The 17,980-nt window shown below is 35.3% G+C and overlaps 1 protein-coding gene across 1 annotated transcript in view; it reads left to right on the plus strand.

The window, feature by feature from the left end:
• The window catches only part of LOC111146798 (chromosome unknown C8orf88 homolog), a 35,705-nt gene that overhangs the window by 2,683 nt on the left and 15,042 nt on the right, over positions 1-17,980 (plus strand). Inside the window, exon 3 of the mRNA XM_022502482.1 lies at positions 9,191-9,266. Within this exon, the coding sequence (XP_022358190.1) occupies positions 9,191-9,266 (76 nt within the window). The remainder of the gene's footprint in view (positions 1-9,190; positions 9,267-17,980) is intronic.

Consider the following 17,980-nt stretch of genomic DNA (forward strand, 5'->3'; position numbering starts at 1 on the left):
TCTGGCATGTAGTAAGTGCTTGCTCCATACATCATACAACAGTTTTCCTGGCTGTGCCTGTGGACCGTGCCCCTCCACTATCCTGTTTTCTTCTCACCTTCCTCCTTACCGTCCTCAAATTATACTCAATTTGTTATTGTTTCCAAGAATGTATTAGTACTTTTGCTACAAAAATTAGAATTGTTTTAACTGCTTTATAATTTTATATATATAGTATTATACCCACATGTGTTTTTGCCATTCTTTCTGCATTCAGGTTTATATTTTAAATTTTCTAATATAATTTTTCGACTAAGTAAAATAATCAAAATTTAAAGTTGAAGACATATAAAATGGCATTTAGTGACAAATTTCCCTGCAATCTCTATCCCCTAGTCACCAGCTTCCTCTGATCAGAACTAACCATTGTACCAGTTTCTCACCTAGATCCTTCCAGAAATAGATTCTGCATGCAGAAGCATTACTATGTTCATAATAAATAGAATATTAGGCAACTTTTAAAATGAATAAAGCTGTTCTATATGTGCTGATAAAAAAAACTCTTTATATATTAATATACCATATTTTTTATTTCATTTTCTGTTGGTGGGCTTGGTACTTGTTTCTATTTTATAATAATGCTACAGTGCACATCCATAAATGTTATATCTTATACATGTTTGAGAGGTTCTCTGCATTATAAAACTGAAGTAGAAGTAGTAAGTTAACAGGTAATCTTATCTTCAATGTTATTATTTTTTGCTAACGTACTCTCCAAAGTGATTTGTATGAGCAATGCAGGAGAGGTCTGATTTTTCTACATCCTTGCCTTATTATTGTCAGATTTCAATATTTTGTCTTGTTTATTTAATTAATTTATTTTTTAAAAAGATTTTATTTATTTATTTATTTATTTGACAGACGCAGCGAGACAGGGAACACAAGCAGGGGGAGTGGGAGAGGGAGAAGTAGGCTTCCTCCTGAGCAGGGAGCCCCATGCAGGGCTTGATCCCAGGAGCCTGGGATCATGACCTGAGCTGAAGGCAGAGGCTTAATGACTGAGCCACCCAGGCAGCCCACATTTTGTCTTGTTTAATGGATAAGAACTTATATCTTTAAAGATTTTTAATTATTTATTTGAGAGAGGGAGTGAGCATGAGTGAGCATGAGTGGGGGGAGGAGGGGCATAGGGAGAAGCAGTCTCCCCGCTGAACAGGGAGCCCCACATGGGGCTGGATCCCAGGACCCTGATATCATGACCTGAGACAAAGGCAGACACTTACTGACTGAGCCACCCAGGAACCCCTGAGAAATCATATCTTTTTATGTGTTTTCATTTTTATTTTTCTGTTACTTGTGAAGTAATAGAAAAATAAAAACTTTTCATCTTTAATTTGGCCATTTGGATCTTCTCTTTTTCTGAATTGTCAGTTCATATCATTTGCCCATTTTTCTTGGGTTGTCTTTCTTTTTGGTTTATATGCCTTTAAACTATATTTTGGATTTTAATTATTTTTCTCGTATGCAAAGCAAATATTTTCTTTCCTGGGAATGTGGTCTATGATAGAAATTGTCTCTTTTTTGTGGTGTTTTTGTTCAGAAGTTTTAAATCTTAAGGTAGTCATATTGTCAGTGTTTTTTTTTTTTATGATTTCACTTTTTGTGTCATTGTTTGCTAAGTCTTCTCATTGCTAACATCAAAAGATATTTTCCTACATATGTGTTCAGGTATAGTCTACCTGAAATTGATTTCTTTTGTATGATATGAGATAGAAATCTAATTTTTTTCATGTAGGTGGCCAATTCTCAAGTATAATTCATTGCATAATCTTATTATTTCCATAAAGATTTATGACATCTTTATTGTATAATAACTTTTCATGTACATAGGGTCTTTTTTTAGGCTCTTTATTCTGTTCCATTGATCTAATTGCATGTCTTTATGTCAGTACCATGGTATCTTAATTAGTCTTGCTTTTTATTAATTTTTTATAAGTCATTGTAATGTTTTATTTCATTCTATCAGCTAGTATGTCCCCTTAATAAGTAATGTTTATAACTCTCTTTGGAACCATTGACCTTCTTCAGAAATCTTTATGTGTAAAAAAACGTATATTTACTTTGCAAATTTGATAGAGGAAAAACCAAACATATAATTAAACTTACTCCTAAACTTAAAATTTTGTCTGCTGCTTCAGTTGTAATGCAAAAGCTACCAGAACCTATATCAGAGGTTGCTACAAATATGCTGGATACTTTTTACTAACTATGTATTTTTTAAGTCAACTTTATTAAAGTATAACATAGTAAAATGAACCCATTTTTTCAATGAGTTTTGACAAATATATACCTTACGTAACCAATCCCATAATGAAGATATAGAACATTTTCTATATCTTCCCCCAAAGTGCCCTTATAACCTTTGCAGTCGTTCATCATCCATTCTTCCACTAACCCCTAATGCTCCCTCCTGCTTCAGACATCCATTGATCTGCTTTCTTTAACTGTAAATTAGTTTTGACTATTCTAGAATGTCATGTAAATGAAATATACATACTGGGTATTATGAATAATGCTGCTCTGGATGATTGTGTTCACGTTTGTTTGTGGACATACACCCAATACACAGGAATGGAACTGATGGGTTTTATGAGGAGTTTGTTTAGCTTCTAAAAAACTGCCAAAATATTTTTCAAGGTGGTTGTGCTGTCTTATATTCCCACCAGTGGTATGTGCAAGTTCCAGTTGCTTCATAGCCTACCAATTTTTAGCCATTTTGGTATGTGAATGTTAGTATCTAATTATATTTTAAATTTGCATTTTCTTAGTGATTAATGAGATTGAGCATCTTATCATTGATTGAGCTTATGTTCTATTTGTATTTTTCATTTTTCCTTTTTTTGTGAAGTGTCTGTTAAAATATTTTGCATATTTTTGATATTTGGGTTGTTTACTTTGGGTTATTTGATTTTGGGTTTTTTGGGTTCATTGAATTGTGAGAGTACTGAAAATCAGTATACATGTGTGAGTTTATTTCTAATCCTATTATGCTTTATTGATTTATATGTCTTTTCCCCCCAACTTTATTGAGATACAGTTCACATGTAACTAAGATGTACAGTGTGATGACTTGATAAGTTTATATGTTGCAAAATGTTTACCACAATGGATTTAGTTAAAGTATTCTTCATTTCACATAATTACCTTTTGTTGTTACAGCAAGAGCATTTAAGATTTTTTTCCTAGCAATTTTCAGTTATATAATACAGTATTGTTAACTATATTCACCATACTACATAAGTCTCCTATATGTCCATCTTTTGTCAACAACACATTTTACAGACTGCTGTAGCTTTATGATGTCTTAATATAAGATAGTGAATGTTCACTAACTTTAGTTTTTTTTTTGTTTTGTTTTGTTTTTTTTTTCTAATTTTTCTCAGCTGTCTAGGTCTTTTGTATTTCCATATAAATTTTAAATGAGCTTGTCAATTTCTACAAAAAGTCTACTGGAATTTTGAGTCTAAAGATTAATTTGAGAAGAATCAGCATCTTAAAGATACTGTCTTCTGATTCATGAATACAGCCTATCTTTCCATTTTTTTGTATTTTCTAGCATAGGGGTCTTGAACATCTTTTGTCAAATTTATAAGCAGTTCATATTTTTTGATACTATTGTAAGTGGTATGTTTTGTAAATTTCAAATTCCACATGGTGGCTGGTAGGATACAGAAATAGTATTGGTTTTTGAATATCAATTTTGTTAAAATCACTTTTAGATCTGATGGTTTTTTTGGTAGAATCTCCCCTCCCATTCATGTTCTATTATGGGAATAATTTTTCTGTAGCTTGGACTATAAATACATTTTGCATTACTGTTATTTTTGCTTTCACATGTTATCTTTTAAAATAGCTTAAGAAATAGAATGAGTTTTATTTTACCTTTGTTTACTAGTGCTCTTAATTTCTTTGTATAAATCCATGTTTCTGTTTGATATTATCTTCCCTCTGCTGAATAACTTCTTTTAACCTCTGTTTTTTTATTATTACCTCATAAAAAATACTTGAAAACTTTGACTTAAAACAATAACTTCTTACTCTCTTTCATGGCTCTCTGTGTTGACTGAGCTCAGGTGGCCTTTTTCTAAGTTCAGTAATGTGGTTGCAGTCAGGTAGCATCTAGGATTGGAGTCATTTAAAGTCTTGACTTAATGGCTAAATGTCTTACTTAAATGGCTGGCAGTTGATGCTGACTGTTGGCTTAGGATTTAGCTGCCTCAGCGGAATGGAAAGAACACCTAACACCTACAAATGATCTCTCCAAGTGGCCTGTGCTTTTAACAGCTTCATGTCTGGATTCCATGACTAATGTTCTAAAAGATAAAAGGTGGAAGCTGTGAGATTTTTAAGGCCTGGAAATCAGTTAAGCGTCATGTCTGCCATATTAGATCAGTCTGAGCAGTCACAGAATTTGCTCAGATTCAAGGGGAGGAGATAAAGATGGGGGAGGGATGTCAAGATTTAGTAGCCATCTTTTTATTTAAGAGTAATTTGAGGGGTGCGTGGGTAGCTCAGTTGATTAAGAATCCGACTCTTGATTTTGGCTCAGATTGTGATTTCAGTATCCTGAGATATAGGCCCCTGCTGGACTCTGTGCTCAGCAGAGTTGGCTTGAGATTCTTTCCCTCTTTCTCCCTCTTCCTGTGCCCTCCTCAACCACTGCTCATGCGCTCTCTCTTTTTAAAATAAATAAAATCTTTTAAAAAACCTGAAAATAACCCCAGTAATTTGAATTTTCCTTCTGTATTACCATTTCCTGGCCTTTACCCATTCCTTATTATAGGCTTTCCCCCCATTGTTTTATAGGAGCTCTTGTATACTACATAAATTAACTCTCAGTGAGTTAGTTTTTTTTCTGTTTAACTTTTATTCTAGGAGTGCAGTTTGATATGTATTTACCTCTTCTCATTCTCCTTTGTTATCTCAGTGGTGTACATTTGTTTAAGATGAGTTAGAGGAGCTAGATACATTTTTGCTCTAAGTATGAAAAAGCTAAGCAGAATATTGGGTAATGTACCATAAATGGCAAAGAGACTTGACTTGGAAAAAAAAAAAAAGAAAAAAAAAGACCTGGTGTTTATTTTGCTTTACTCAAGCCTATTCAGTTTTCCATTTCCTAAACTAGCCATATTGCCCCATGCTTCCCAATAGAAAGCTGTTCTTTTCTTCCATAAACATTCATTTTTCACTAGTCAAGCCAGTCTAACTACCACTTATCCTCCAAGCATCATGTAAAGCCCTTCCTGACATTTTAAAAAGAGATTTTACTATGTGACCGAGAAAGAGGCAGCGAAAGAGGGAACACAAGCAAGGGGAGTGGGAGAGGGAGAAACAGGCTTCCTCCTGAGTAGGGAGCCCTACTCAATGCAGGGCTCAGATCTTAGGGCCCTGAGATCCTGACCTAAGCCCAAGGCATTTGCTTAATGACTGAGCCACCCAGGTGCCCCTTTCCTGACATTTTAAAGCCAAGTTTGATATTCCTACTCATTTCTTCCATCACACTCTCTGCATATTTTTATTATAGAGTTCTCAAGTTTTATTGATTATGTAAGATTGTAAAATTTGTAAGATTATGATTTTATTGTAAGATTATAATTGAAAAAAAGTATAAAATTTTAGTAGATGTACTCTCTTACATGCTATGAAAGATTTGAAATAATCAGTATTTTGAGTTGCTAATATATGCAGAAATGACAGTACAATTTTTTTCCAGATTTCTTGAGGTGTGATTGACAAAAATTGAATATATTTAGGTTATACAACATGATTTTTTGTAAAGGTATACAAACTGATGATTTAATGCATGTATACATTTTGATATGATTATAGCAATCAAGTTAATTAACACATTCATCACCTCACATAGTTACCGAGTTTGTATGTGTATATATGGGGGGGAACACTTAAGATCTACTCTAGTAGCAAATTTCAAGTATATAATATAATATTATTAATTATAACCACCATGCTGTATATTAGGTCTCTAGAACTTATTTATCTTGTAATAGAAAATTTGTATTCTTTGACCAGCATCTCCCCATTCCCCCTATCCTTAGCCTCTGGCAAGCACCATTTTGTTTTCTAATTTTATGAGTTTGACTTTTTACCATTTCACATGTAAGTGAGATCACACAGCATTTGTCTTTGTGTCTGGCTTATTTCACTTAATATAATGTCTTCCAAATTGTAACATACAGCAGAATTTTCTTCTCATTTTATGGTTGAGTAATAATATTCTATTTATATATTTTTCATCCATCTGTCTATCTAATGTATCTACCACATTTCCTTATCCATTCATCTGTTGATATGTATATAGGTTATGCCCTTATTTTGGCTATTATGAATAATGCTGCAGTGGATGAATGGGAATGCACAGTCTTTAAAAAGATTGTGCTTTTGTTTCCTCTGGATATATACCAAGAAGTGGGATTGCTGGATCCTTCAGTAGTTCTATTTTTAATTTTTTGAGGAACTTCCATACTGTTTTCTAAAATGGCTCAACCAGTTTACATTCCCAGCAGCGTTGTACAAGAATTCCTTTTTCCCCCCATTCTTGCCAATACTTCTCTCTTTTTGATAACAGCCTTCCTAACAGATTGAAGTGGTATCTCATTATAGTTTTGACTTGCATTACCTTGATGATTTACAAATGTCAAGCATCTTTTCATGTACCTCTTGGCCATTTGTATTTCTTTGGAAAAATGTTTATTTAGGTCCTCTGCCTATTTTTAAATCAGATTATTATTACTATTTTGCTTGTGTTACAGGAGATCTTTATATATTTTGGATATTCATCTCTTATTAGAAATATGGTTGACAAATATTTTCTCCTGTTCAGTAGGTTGCCGTTTCATTTGGTTGGTTGCTTCTTTTGCTGTACAGAAACTTTTTAGTTTGATGTAGTCCAGTTTACTTATTTTTGCTTTTGTTGCTTGTGCTTTTGATGTCATATCCAAAAAATCATTGCCAAGGCCAGTGTCAAGGAGCTTTTTCCATGTTTTCTTCTGTGGTTTTTATGGTCTTGTATTTGGTTTCGATCCATTTTCAGTTTATTTTTGTGTGTAGTATAAGATAAGGATACAATTTCTTTTGCACGTGGATATCCACTTTTCTCACCACTGATTTTTTTTTAAAGATTTTATTTACTTATTTGAGAGAGAGAGTGCAAGCGGGAGAGCACAGGCAGGTGGAGCAGCAGAGGGAGAGGGAGAAGCAGACTCTTCACTGAGCAAGGAGGCTAATGTGGGGCTCGATCCCAAGACCCCAGGTTTATGACCTGAACCGAAGGCAGCTGCGTAACAGACTGCACCACCCAGATGCCACTCAACACTATTTTTTGAAGAGACTATCCTTTCTCCTTTTGTATTCTTTGTTCCCTTGTCAAAGATTAGTTGAGTATATGTGTGGGTTTATTTCTGGGTTGTCTGTTTTGTTCCACAGATTTATGTGTATTTTTTTTAAAGCTTTTATTTTGGGGATACCTGGGTGGCTCAGTGGGTTAAAGCCTCTGCCTTTGGCTCAGGTTGTGATCCCAGGGTCCTGGGATCGAGCCCCACATCAGGCTCTCTGCTCTGCTCGGCAGGGAGCCTGCTTCTTCCCCTCTCTCTGCCTCTCTGCCTACTTGTGATCTCTGTCTGTCAAATAAATAAATAAAACCTTTAAAAAAATAAAAGCTTTTATTTTTACGTAATCTTTATACTGAACATGGGGCTCAAACTTACAACCCTGAGGTCAGGCCAGGTGTCCCATTATGTGTCTTTATATGACAGTATTACAGTGTTTTGATTATTATAGCTTTGTAATATAGTTTTAAATCAGGAAGTACAGTGCCGCCAGCTTTGTTCTTACTTAAGATTACTTTGGCTACCCATGGTCTTTTGTTTTTCATATGAATTTTAGGACTGCTTTACCTGTAAAAAGTGCTACTGGAATTTTGAAAGGGATTGCATTGAATCTATAGATCACTTTAGATAGTAAGGACATTTTAACAATATTCTTTCAATCTATGAACATAGGATATCTTTCCATTTATTTATGTCATCTTTAATTTCTTTAGTGTCATAATTTTCCTTGTACAAATATTTCAACACCTTGGTTAAATTTATTCCTAAGTATTTTCTTCTGACATTTGTTTATTTATGAATATGTTTATTTATTTTTAAAAATTTTTTTCTTTTAGATACAGATTACAATTTACTTTTGAATTTGATTTTAGGTCTTGCATTTTCGTGTTAGTGAAGTGTGCCTCTGCTAAAATTTTCAAATTTAAAAAATTAATTTTTAAAAAGGACCATATGGTAGTTCATGTTGTTTATTAAATCTAACAGGAAGAGAAACTTTGGCAAAAATCAAAGATTTTGGAGAAAATCTTTGACACTTTCATATTTTCCTACCTCTAATTAAAAATAAAGATTTTGCTCAAATTTGATTTTTTTTCTGGTAACTTATTTTGATGACCCAGTATTGGAGTCATATTACTCTTCTTTGTGTCTTAGGGCTAGATAATTAATCTTCCTGACTTCTTGCAGAGTTACCTTGGTAGAATTTGCAGATGTTTAAGGAGTGGGCTACAACTTGCTACTATAGTGATTGATAGAGGAGAGATGTTCATTTTTCAGGATGGATGTCTTCTGGGAAACCTACCTTAATGAATTACCATGGTTCAGAGTATGGCCTACTGTTTGCAAACTGATTTTTGTCAGTGTAAGAGAATTATCTTAAGGATAGATTGTATTGACCAAATTTGTGAAACTGATTTATAAAATCAGAAAAAAGATTATTTTATCAAGAGAAATCTTACTGTCTTGTGCTGGATATTTTCTTATTGGTTCTACTAGTTTATTATATATGTTAGGGAGATTTATGAGAAGCTAAATTGTAATCAGGGTATTTCTTGGTAAGCATGGAATCAAAGGGTTAGTTAAAAAATCAGGACAAAATTGTTAAAGATATATGTGAATATATTTTGAAAGATTTTTTTTTTGCTTATTTTTAATAAGCTTTTTATAAGATTGCTTATCCTTCAGTCCAGAAATATGTCTTGACTAATACTTTAATTGTTAAGGAAAATAGTTTTGTAATGGGAAAAAAAAGTTATATAAAATTTTTAAGCCATAGTTAAAAAGTACATTTTCTTTTCTTTTAATAGTGTAAGACAAATGGAATGCAAGCCTTTTCTCAAGGTCATAATGAACAACAGCAACATCAGTCTCCAGTTAAAAAAGGTAAATTTTTACCATAATTCCTAAATTTCATAAGAAAATCTTAGCATTCCTGTTAATAGTTGCCTAGTTGCAAACCTTATGTACATAAGAAATTTTATTATATTTTTTGGGTTGATTTCAGTCTATATTAGAAATGCTATATAGGTTTGACTGCTTTATGGGAGAAAGTCTTAAACAAGACAGAAGCTTGTTTCTGTATTTTTATTTTCTATAATAGTTCATAATTGAGCTGGTGTATTCATTCTGCTCTGGTGAATTGTTACTGGACTCAATCTCATTGCTTTGCCATCTTTAATGTGTGGCTCTCTCTCATTGCCCAAGATGAATGCCTTTCCTTCAGCCACCATATTCCCTGTCTAGCTATCAGGAAAGAGGTAAAAGGAGAGGTAGTTCTCCTTAAAAGTATGATCCATAAGCAGCATCTGTCACTTTCACTTAATATCTCATTGGCCAGAGCTTAGTCATGCTGTACAAAAACAGACCGAAAAATGTAATCTTTAGCTGTGTAGCCCACTAATTCTGCTACTGAAGTAAAAGGGAAGAATTGCTCTTGGTTATAACCAGTAGTCTCTTTCCATTGACTACTTTTTAATAAAATAAAAATTATTTATTTATTTAGTTTCCAATTTTTTGTCAGTCTATATAATTTAAAAGTTATGAAAATATTAGCTTTTTCTTCTAGTATTTAACTATATTTCTAAATAAAATGTTTAAGCTGTTCCCAATTTTTTTTTTGTTTTTTGATATTGGCATTCTATTTTGCAAAATAAGAATTTAGGTCTTCCCCATCAGTTCCCTCACTTCTTCACTATTCTATCTTCCCTCCCTACCGTATAGTTATTTCACAAGTTTCAGTTTTTTTTTTTTTTTAAGATTTTATTTATTTATTTGACAGAAATCACAAGTAGGCAGAGAGGCAGGCACAGAGAGAGGGGGAGGCAGGCTCCCTGCCGAGCAGAGAGACCAATGCGGGGCTGGATCCCAGGACCCTGGGATCATGACCTGAGCTGAAGGCAGAGGCTTTAACCCACTGAGCCACCCAGGTGCCCCACAAGTTTCAGTTTTAACTGAATTATCACTCTTTATATAAATATAGTTGCTTAGCCAAGAGGTGAATGTCTATTTCATATAGTCCATCATTTTTCTTGGAGGTAATGTTTGCATTGTTTTTCTATGCAACTGCTAATTAACTTTTCCCTTTAAATGCTCCAAGAACTCTGTGACACTTGTAAGTATTTTTCTTATGCACAAATATATCAGTTGGTATTTTTTTCCCCTTGAGGATACTTCTTTCAGAATCCTCCATTATCCTGTTCCAGTATGGACTGTTTACTCTTCAGTACTGTTGTCCTGGAATGTACTTTACACTTGGGATATCGCATTGCGATTCTTTGGTTTCTTTCTTCTTTTAATTTTTATATATTTTTATTTTATTTTATTATTTTATTTTGTTTTGTTTTTATTTTTATTTTTATTTAAGAGAGAGAGAGAGCATGCGAGCTCAATCTTAGTACCCTGAGATCATGACCTGAGTTGAAATCAAGAGTTGGCTTCTTGGGGCACCTCGGTAGCTCAGTGGGTATAAGCCCCTGCCTTCGGTTCAGGTGATAATCCCAGGGTCCTGGGATCAAGCCCTGAATTGAGCTCTCTGCTCAGCAGGGAGCTTCTTCCTTTCCTCTCTCTTTGCCTGCCTCTCTGCCTACTTTTGATCTCTGTCTGTCAAATAAATAAATAAAATCTTAAAAAAAAAAAAAAAAGAGTTGACTGCTTACCAACTGAGCCACCTAGGCACCTCTTCTTTCTCCTTTTTAAATTGAACCATAAATCACCATATAAACCATTTTAAAATGTGTAATTTGGTGGCTTTTAGTACTAAGTTGTACAAACATCACCACTATGTAGTTCTAGAACATTTTTATAATCCCAGAAGGAAACTCATACCCCTTCAGTAGTCATTTTCCATTCTCCCCTTTGCCCAGCCACTGACAAACCCTAATCTACTTTTGGTCTTAATGGATATACTTATTCTAGACATCTCTAATGGAGTTATATTATATGTGACATTTTCTGTCTGGCTTCTTTCACTTAACGTAAGATTTTCAAGGTTCATCCATGTATAGCTTTTATCAGTACACCATTCCTTTTCATGGCTAAATGATATTTTCTTATATTGATATGTCACATTTTGTTTAACTTTCAGTTGATGGATATTTGGGTTGTAAACTTTTAGTTATTATGAATAATGTTGCTTTGAATACTTGTGGACAGGTGTTTGTTTGAACACCTGTTTTCACTTTTCTTGGATATATACCTGGGAGTGGACTTGCCAGGTCATGTGGTAATTCTATGTTTAATTTTTTGAGGAACTGCCAAACTGGTTTCCACAGTGGCTATACCATTTTACCTTCCCCGTAGCAATTTGTGAGGGTTCCATTTTCTTGATGTCTTTGTTAGGGTCTTTAAAAATTTTTATGTTTTAAAATTTTAAGAAAAGATTTTATTTGAGACAGAAAGCAAGCGAGAGAAAGAGTGCGAGCGTGCGCGCATGAGCATGAGAATGAGATCAGGAGCATGGGGAGGGCTGGAAAGTTAAAGAGAGGCAGACTCCCTTTGAAGCAGGGAGTCCCATGTGGGGCTCCATCCCAACACCCTAGGATCATGACCTGAGCCGAAGGCAGACACTTAACTGAGTCACCCAGGTACCCCTAGGATCTCTTTTCACTGTGGTCATTTCAGTGGGTGTAAAGTGCTGTCTTATTGTGATTTTGATTTATATTGCTCTAATGACTAATGATTTTGAGAGTCTTTTCATGTGCTTATTAACCATTTGCATTTTTTTCTTTGGAAAAAGGTCTGTCCAAGTCCCTGATCATATTTTAATTGGGTTCTTTTTGTGATTGAGTTATGAGTTTTGGATACTAGACTTTCATCTGTTTTCTCTCTGCCAATTCCCTCCCCCTGCCCACATGCTCACTTCTTTTCTTCCCCTACACACACACACACACACACACACACACACACACGTAGGTGTATATAAGGTATTTGAGAGATATATATATATTAGACCTTTATCAGATGTATGATACTAGGCTTTTATCAGATATATACTTATCAGATATATTATTTACACATATTTTGTCTTACACTAGAGTTTTCACTTTTGATAGTTTACGTATCTGTACAAATTAAAAAATTTGATGAAGTCTAGTTTCTTTTTTCTTTTGTTGCTCATGGTTTTGATGTCATTTCTAAGAAATCATTGCCAAATGTCAAGTCATGGAGATTTACCCCTATGAGTTTTATAGTTTTAGCTCTTATATTTAGGTCTTTTTTTTTTTCTATTTTAAAATAGTTTTTGTATATGGTGTTAAGTATAAGCCCAAATTAAATTTTTTTTTTTTTTTTGCCTTGGATATCCAATTGTCTCATCACCATTTGTTAGACTGTTTTTTCCTCCATTGGATGATCTTGGCACCTTTGTTGAAAATCATTTGAGCATAGGAGTATGTGTTTATTCCTCGACTTTCAATTTTGTTTCCTTGATCTATTTGTGCTATAAATAGTACCACATTGTTTTGCTTACTATAGCTTTATAAAGTAAGTTTTGAAATTGGGAATTATGAGCCTTCAACTTTGTTATTTTTAAGGTTGTTTTGGTTATTTGGGGTTTCTTATAATTCCATGTGATTTTTAGAATCCGCTTTTCCATTACTGCAGAAAAGACTCCTTTTCTTTCAAAAGGAATTTTTTATAAACATATAATATATTTTTATCCCCAGGGGTACAGGTCTGTGAATTGCCAGGTTTACACACTTCACAGCACTCATCATAGCACATACCCTCCCCAATGTCCATAATCCCACCCCCCCACCCCCCTCCCCCTATTAACCCTCAGTTTGTTTTGTGAGATTAAGAGTCACTTATGGTTTGTCTCCCTCCCAATCCCTACTTGTTTCATTTACTCTTCTCCTACCCCCTTAACCCCCCATGTTGCATCTCCTCTCCCTCATATCAGGGAGATCATATGATAGTTGTCTTTCTCCGATTGACTTATTTCGCTAAGCATGATACCCTCTAGTTCCATCCACGTCATCGCAAATGGCAAGATTTCATTTCTTTTGATGGCTGCATAGTATTCCATTGTGTATATATACCACATCTTCTTTATCCGTTCGTCTGTTGATGGACATCTAGGTTCTTTCCATAGTTTGGCTATTGTAGACATTGCTGCTATAAACATTCGGGTGCACGTGCCCCTTCGGATCACTACGTTTGTATCTTTAGGGTAAATACCCAGCAGTGCAATTGCTGGGTCATAGGGTAGTTCTATTTTCAACATTTTGAGGAACCTCCATGCTGTTTTCCAGAGTGGTTGCACCAGCTTGCATTCCCACCAACAGTGTAGGAGGGTTCCCCTTTCTCCGCATCCTCGCCAGCATCTGTCATTTCCTGACTTGTTAATTTTAGCCATTCTGACTGGTGTGAGGTGGTATCTCATTGTGGTTTTGATTTGTATTTCCCTGATGCCGAGTGATGTGGAGCACTTTTTCATGTGTCTGTTGGCCATCTGGATGTCTTCTTTGCAGAAATGTCTGTTCATGTCCTCTGCCCATTTCTTGATTGGATTATTTGTTCTTTGCTAAGTTCTTTATAGATTTTGGACACTAGCCCTTTATCCGATATGTCGTTTGCAAATATCTTCTCCCATTCTGTCAGTTGTCTTTTGGTTTTGTTAACTGTTTCCTTTGCTGTGCAAAAGCTTTTGATCTTGATGAAATCCCAATAGTTCATTTTTGCCCTTGCTTCCCTTGCCTTTGACAATGTTCCTACGGCTGAGGTCGAAGAGGTTGCTGCCTGTGTTCTCCTCAAGGATTTTGATGGATTCCTTTCTCACATTGAGGTCCTTCATCCATTTTGAGTCTATTTTCGTGTGTGGTGTAAGGAAATGGTCCAATTTCATTTTTCTGCATGTGGCTGTCCAATTTTCCCAACACCATTTGTTGAAGAGGCTGTCTTTTTTCCATTGGACATTCTTTCCTGCTTTGTCAAAGATAAGTTGACCATAGAGTTGAGGGTCTATTTCTGGGCTCTGGATTCTGTTCCATTGATCTATGTGTCTGTTTTTGTGCCAGTACCATGCTGTCTTGATGATGACAGCTTTGTAATAGAGCTTGAAGTCCGGAATTGTGATGCCACCAACTTTGGCTTTCTTTTTCAATATTGCTTTGGCTATTCGAGGTCTTTTCTGGTTCCATATAAATTTTAGGATTATTTGTTCCATTTCTTTGAAAAAAATGGATGGTACTTTGATAGGAATTGCATTAAATGTGTAGATTGCTTTAGGTAGCATAGACATTTTCACAATATTTATTCTTCCAATCCAGGAGCATGGAACATTTTTCCATTTCTTTGTGTCTTCCTCAATTTCTTTCATGAGTACTTTATAGTTTTCTGAGTATAGATTCTTTGCCTCTTTGGTTAGGTTTATTCCTAGGTATCTTATAGTTTTGGGTGCAATTGTAAATGGATTGACTCCTTAATTTCTCTTTTCTGTCTTGTTGTTGGTGTAGAGAAATGCAACTGAATTCTGTGCATTGATTTTATATCCTGACACTTTACTGAATTCCTGTACAAGTTCTAGCAGTTTTGGAGTGGAGTCTTTTGGGTTTTCCACATATAGCATCCTATCATCTGCGAAGAGTGATAGTTTGATTTCTTCTTTGCCGATTTGGATGCCTTTAGTTTTTTGGTTGTTGTTGTCTGATTGCTGAGGCTAGAACTTCTAGTACTATGTTGAATAGCAGTGTTGATAACGGACATCCCTGCCGTGTTCCTGACCTTAGCGGAAAAGCTTTCCGTTTTTCTCCATTGAGAATGATATTTGCGGTGGGTTTTTCATAGATGGCTTTGATAATATTGAGGTATGTGCCCTCTATCCCTACACTTTGAAGAGTTTTGATCAGGAAGGGATACTGTACTTTGTCAAATGCTTTTTCAGCATCTATGGAGAGTATCATATGGTTCTTGTTCTTTCTTTTATTAATGTGTTGTATCACATTGATTGATTTGCAGATGTTGAACCAACCTTGCAGCCCTGGAATAAATCCCACTTGGTCGTGGTGAATAATCCTTTTAATGTACTGTTGAATCCTATTGGCTAGTATTTTGGCGAGAATTTTTGCATCTGTGTTCATCAAGGATATTGGCCTGTAGTTCTCTTTTTTGATGGGATCCTTGTCTGGTTTTGGGATCAAGGTGATGCTGGCCTCATAAAATGAGTTTGGAAGTTTTCCTTCCATTTCTATTTTTTGGAACAGTTTCAGGAGAATAGGAATTAGTTCTTCTTTAAGTGTTTGGTAGAATTCCCCTGGGAAGTCGTCTGGCCCTGGGCTTTTGTTTGTTTGGAGGTTTTTGATGACTGTTTCAATCTCCTTACTGGTTATGGGTCTGTTCAGGTTTTCTATTTCTTCCTGGTTCAGTTGTGGTAGTTTATATGTCTCTAGGAATGCATCCATTTCTTCCAGATTGTCAAATTTGTTGGCGTAGAGTTGCTCATAGTATGTTCTTATAATTGTCTGTATTTCTTTGGTGTTAGTTGTGATCTGTCCTCTCTCATTCATGATTTTCTTATTTTGGGTCCTTTCTCTTTTCTTTTTGGTAAGTCTGGCCAGGGGTTTATCAATCTTATTAATTCTTTCTAAGAACCAGCTCCTAGTTGCATTGATTTGTTCTATTGTTTTTTTGGTTTCTGTTTCATTGATTTCTGCTCTGATCTTTATGATTTCTCTTCTCCTGCTGGGTTTAGGGTTTCTTTCTTGTTCTTTCTCCAGCTCCTTTAGGTGTAGGGTTAGGTTGTGTACCTGAGACCTTTCTTGTTTCTTGAGAAAGGCTTGTACCGCTATATATTTTCCTCTCAGGACTGCCTTTGTTGTGTCCCACAGATTTTGAACCGTTGTGTTTTCATTATCATTTGTTTCCATGAATTTTTTCAATTCTTCTTTAATTTCCTGGTTGACCCATTCATTCTTTAGTAGGATGCTCTTTAGCCTCCATGTATTTGAGTTTTTTCCAACTTTCCTCTTGTGATTGTGTTCTAGCTTCAGAGCATTGTGGTCTGAGAATATGCAGGGAATGATCCCAATCTTTTGGTACCAGTTGAGACCTGATTTGTGACCTATTCTGGAGAATGTTCCATGTGCACTAGAGAAGAATGTGTATTCTGTTGCTTTGGGATGGAATGTTCTGAATATATCTATGATGGCTATTTGGTCCAGTGTGTAATTTAAAGCCTTTATTTCCTTGTTGATCTTTTGCTTGGATGATCTGTCCATTTCAGTGAGGGGAGTGTTAAAGTCCCCTACTATTATTGTATTATTGTTGATGTGTTTCTTTGATTTTGTTATTAATTGGTTTATATAGTTGGCTGCTCCCACGTTAGGGGCATAGATATTTAAAATTGTTAGATCTTCTTGTTGGACAGTTCCTTTGAGTATGATATAGTGTCCTTCCTCATCTCTTATTATAGTCTTTGGCTTAAAATCTAATTGATCTGATATAAGGATTGCCACTCCTGCTTTCTTCTGATGTCCATTAGCATGGTAAATTCTTTTCCACCCCCTCACTTTAAATCTGGAGGTGTCTTCGGGTTTAAGATGAGTTTCTTGTAGGCAACATATAGATGGGTTTTGTTTTTTTATCCATTCTGATACCCTGTGTCTTTTGATTGTGGCATTTAGCCCATTAACATTCAGGGTAAGTATTGAGAGATATGAATTTAGTGCCATTGTATTGCCTGTAAGGTGACTGTTATTGTATATTGTCTCTGTTTCTTTCTGATCTACTACTTTTAGGGTCTCTCTTTGCTTAGAGGACCCCTTTCAATATTTCCTGTAGAGCTGGTTTGGTATTTGCAAATTCTTTCAGTTTTTGTTTGTCCTGGAAGCTTTTAATCTCTCCTTCTATTTTCAATGATAGCCTAGCTGGATATAGTATTCTTGGCTGCATGTTTTTCTCATTTAGTACTCTGAATATATCATGCCAGCTCTTTCTGGCCTGCCAGGTCTCTGTGGATAAGTCTGCTGCCAATCTAATATTTTTACCATTGTATGTTACAGACTTCTTTTCCCGGGCTGCTTTCAGGATCTTCTCTTTGTCACTAAGACTTGTAAATTTTACTATTAGGTGACGGGGTGTGGACCTATTCTTATTGATTTTGAGGGGGGTTCTCTGAACCTCCTGGATTTTGATGCTTGTTCCCTTTGCCATATTGGGGAAATTCTCTCCAATAATTCCCCCCAATATACCTTCTGCTCCCCTCTCTGTTTCCTCTTCTTCTGGAATCCCAATTATTCTAATGTTGTTTCGTCTTATGGTGTCACTTATGTCTCGAATTCTCCCCTCGTGGTCCAGTAGCTGTTTGTCCCTCTTTTGCTCAGCTTCTTTAATGTCTGTCATTTGGTCTTCTATATCACTAATTCTTTCTTCTGCCTCATTTATCCTAGCAGTGAGAGCCTCCATTTTTGATTGCACCTCATTAATAGCTTTTTTTTATTTCAACTTGGTTAGATTTTAGTTCTTTTATTTCTCCAGAAAGGGCTTTTATCTCTCCGGAGAGGGTTTCTCTAATATCTTCCATGCCTTTTTCGAGCCCAGCTAGAACCTTGAGAATCGTCATTCTGAACTCTAGATCTGACATATTACCAATGTCTGTATTG

The sequence above is a fragment of the Enhydra lutris genome, unplaced genomic scaffold, assembly GCF_002288905.1.
Source record: "Enhydra lutris kenyoni isolate GAN:26980312 unplaced genomic scaffold, ASM228890v2 scaffoldscaffold14, whole genome shotgun sequence".
In the NCBI taxonomy this organism is placed as follows: domain Eukaryota; kingdom Metazoa; phylum Chordata; class Mammalia; order Carnivora; family Mustelidae; genus Enhydra; species Enhydra lutris.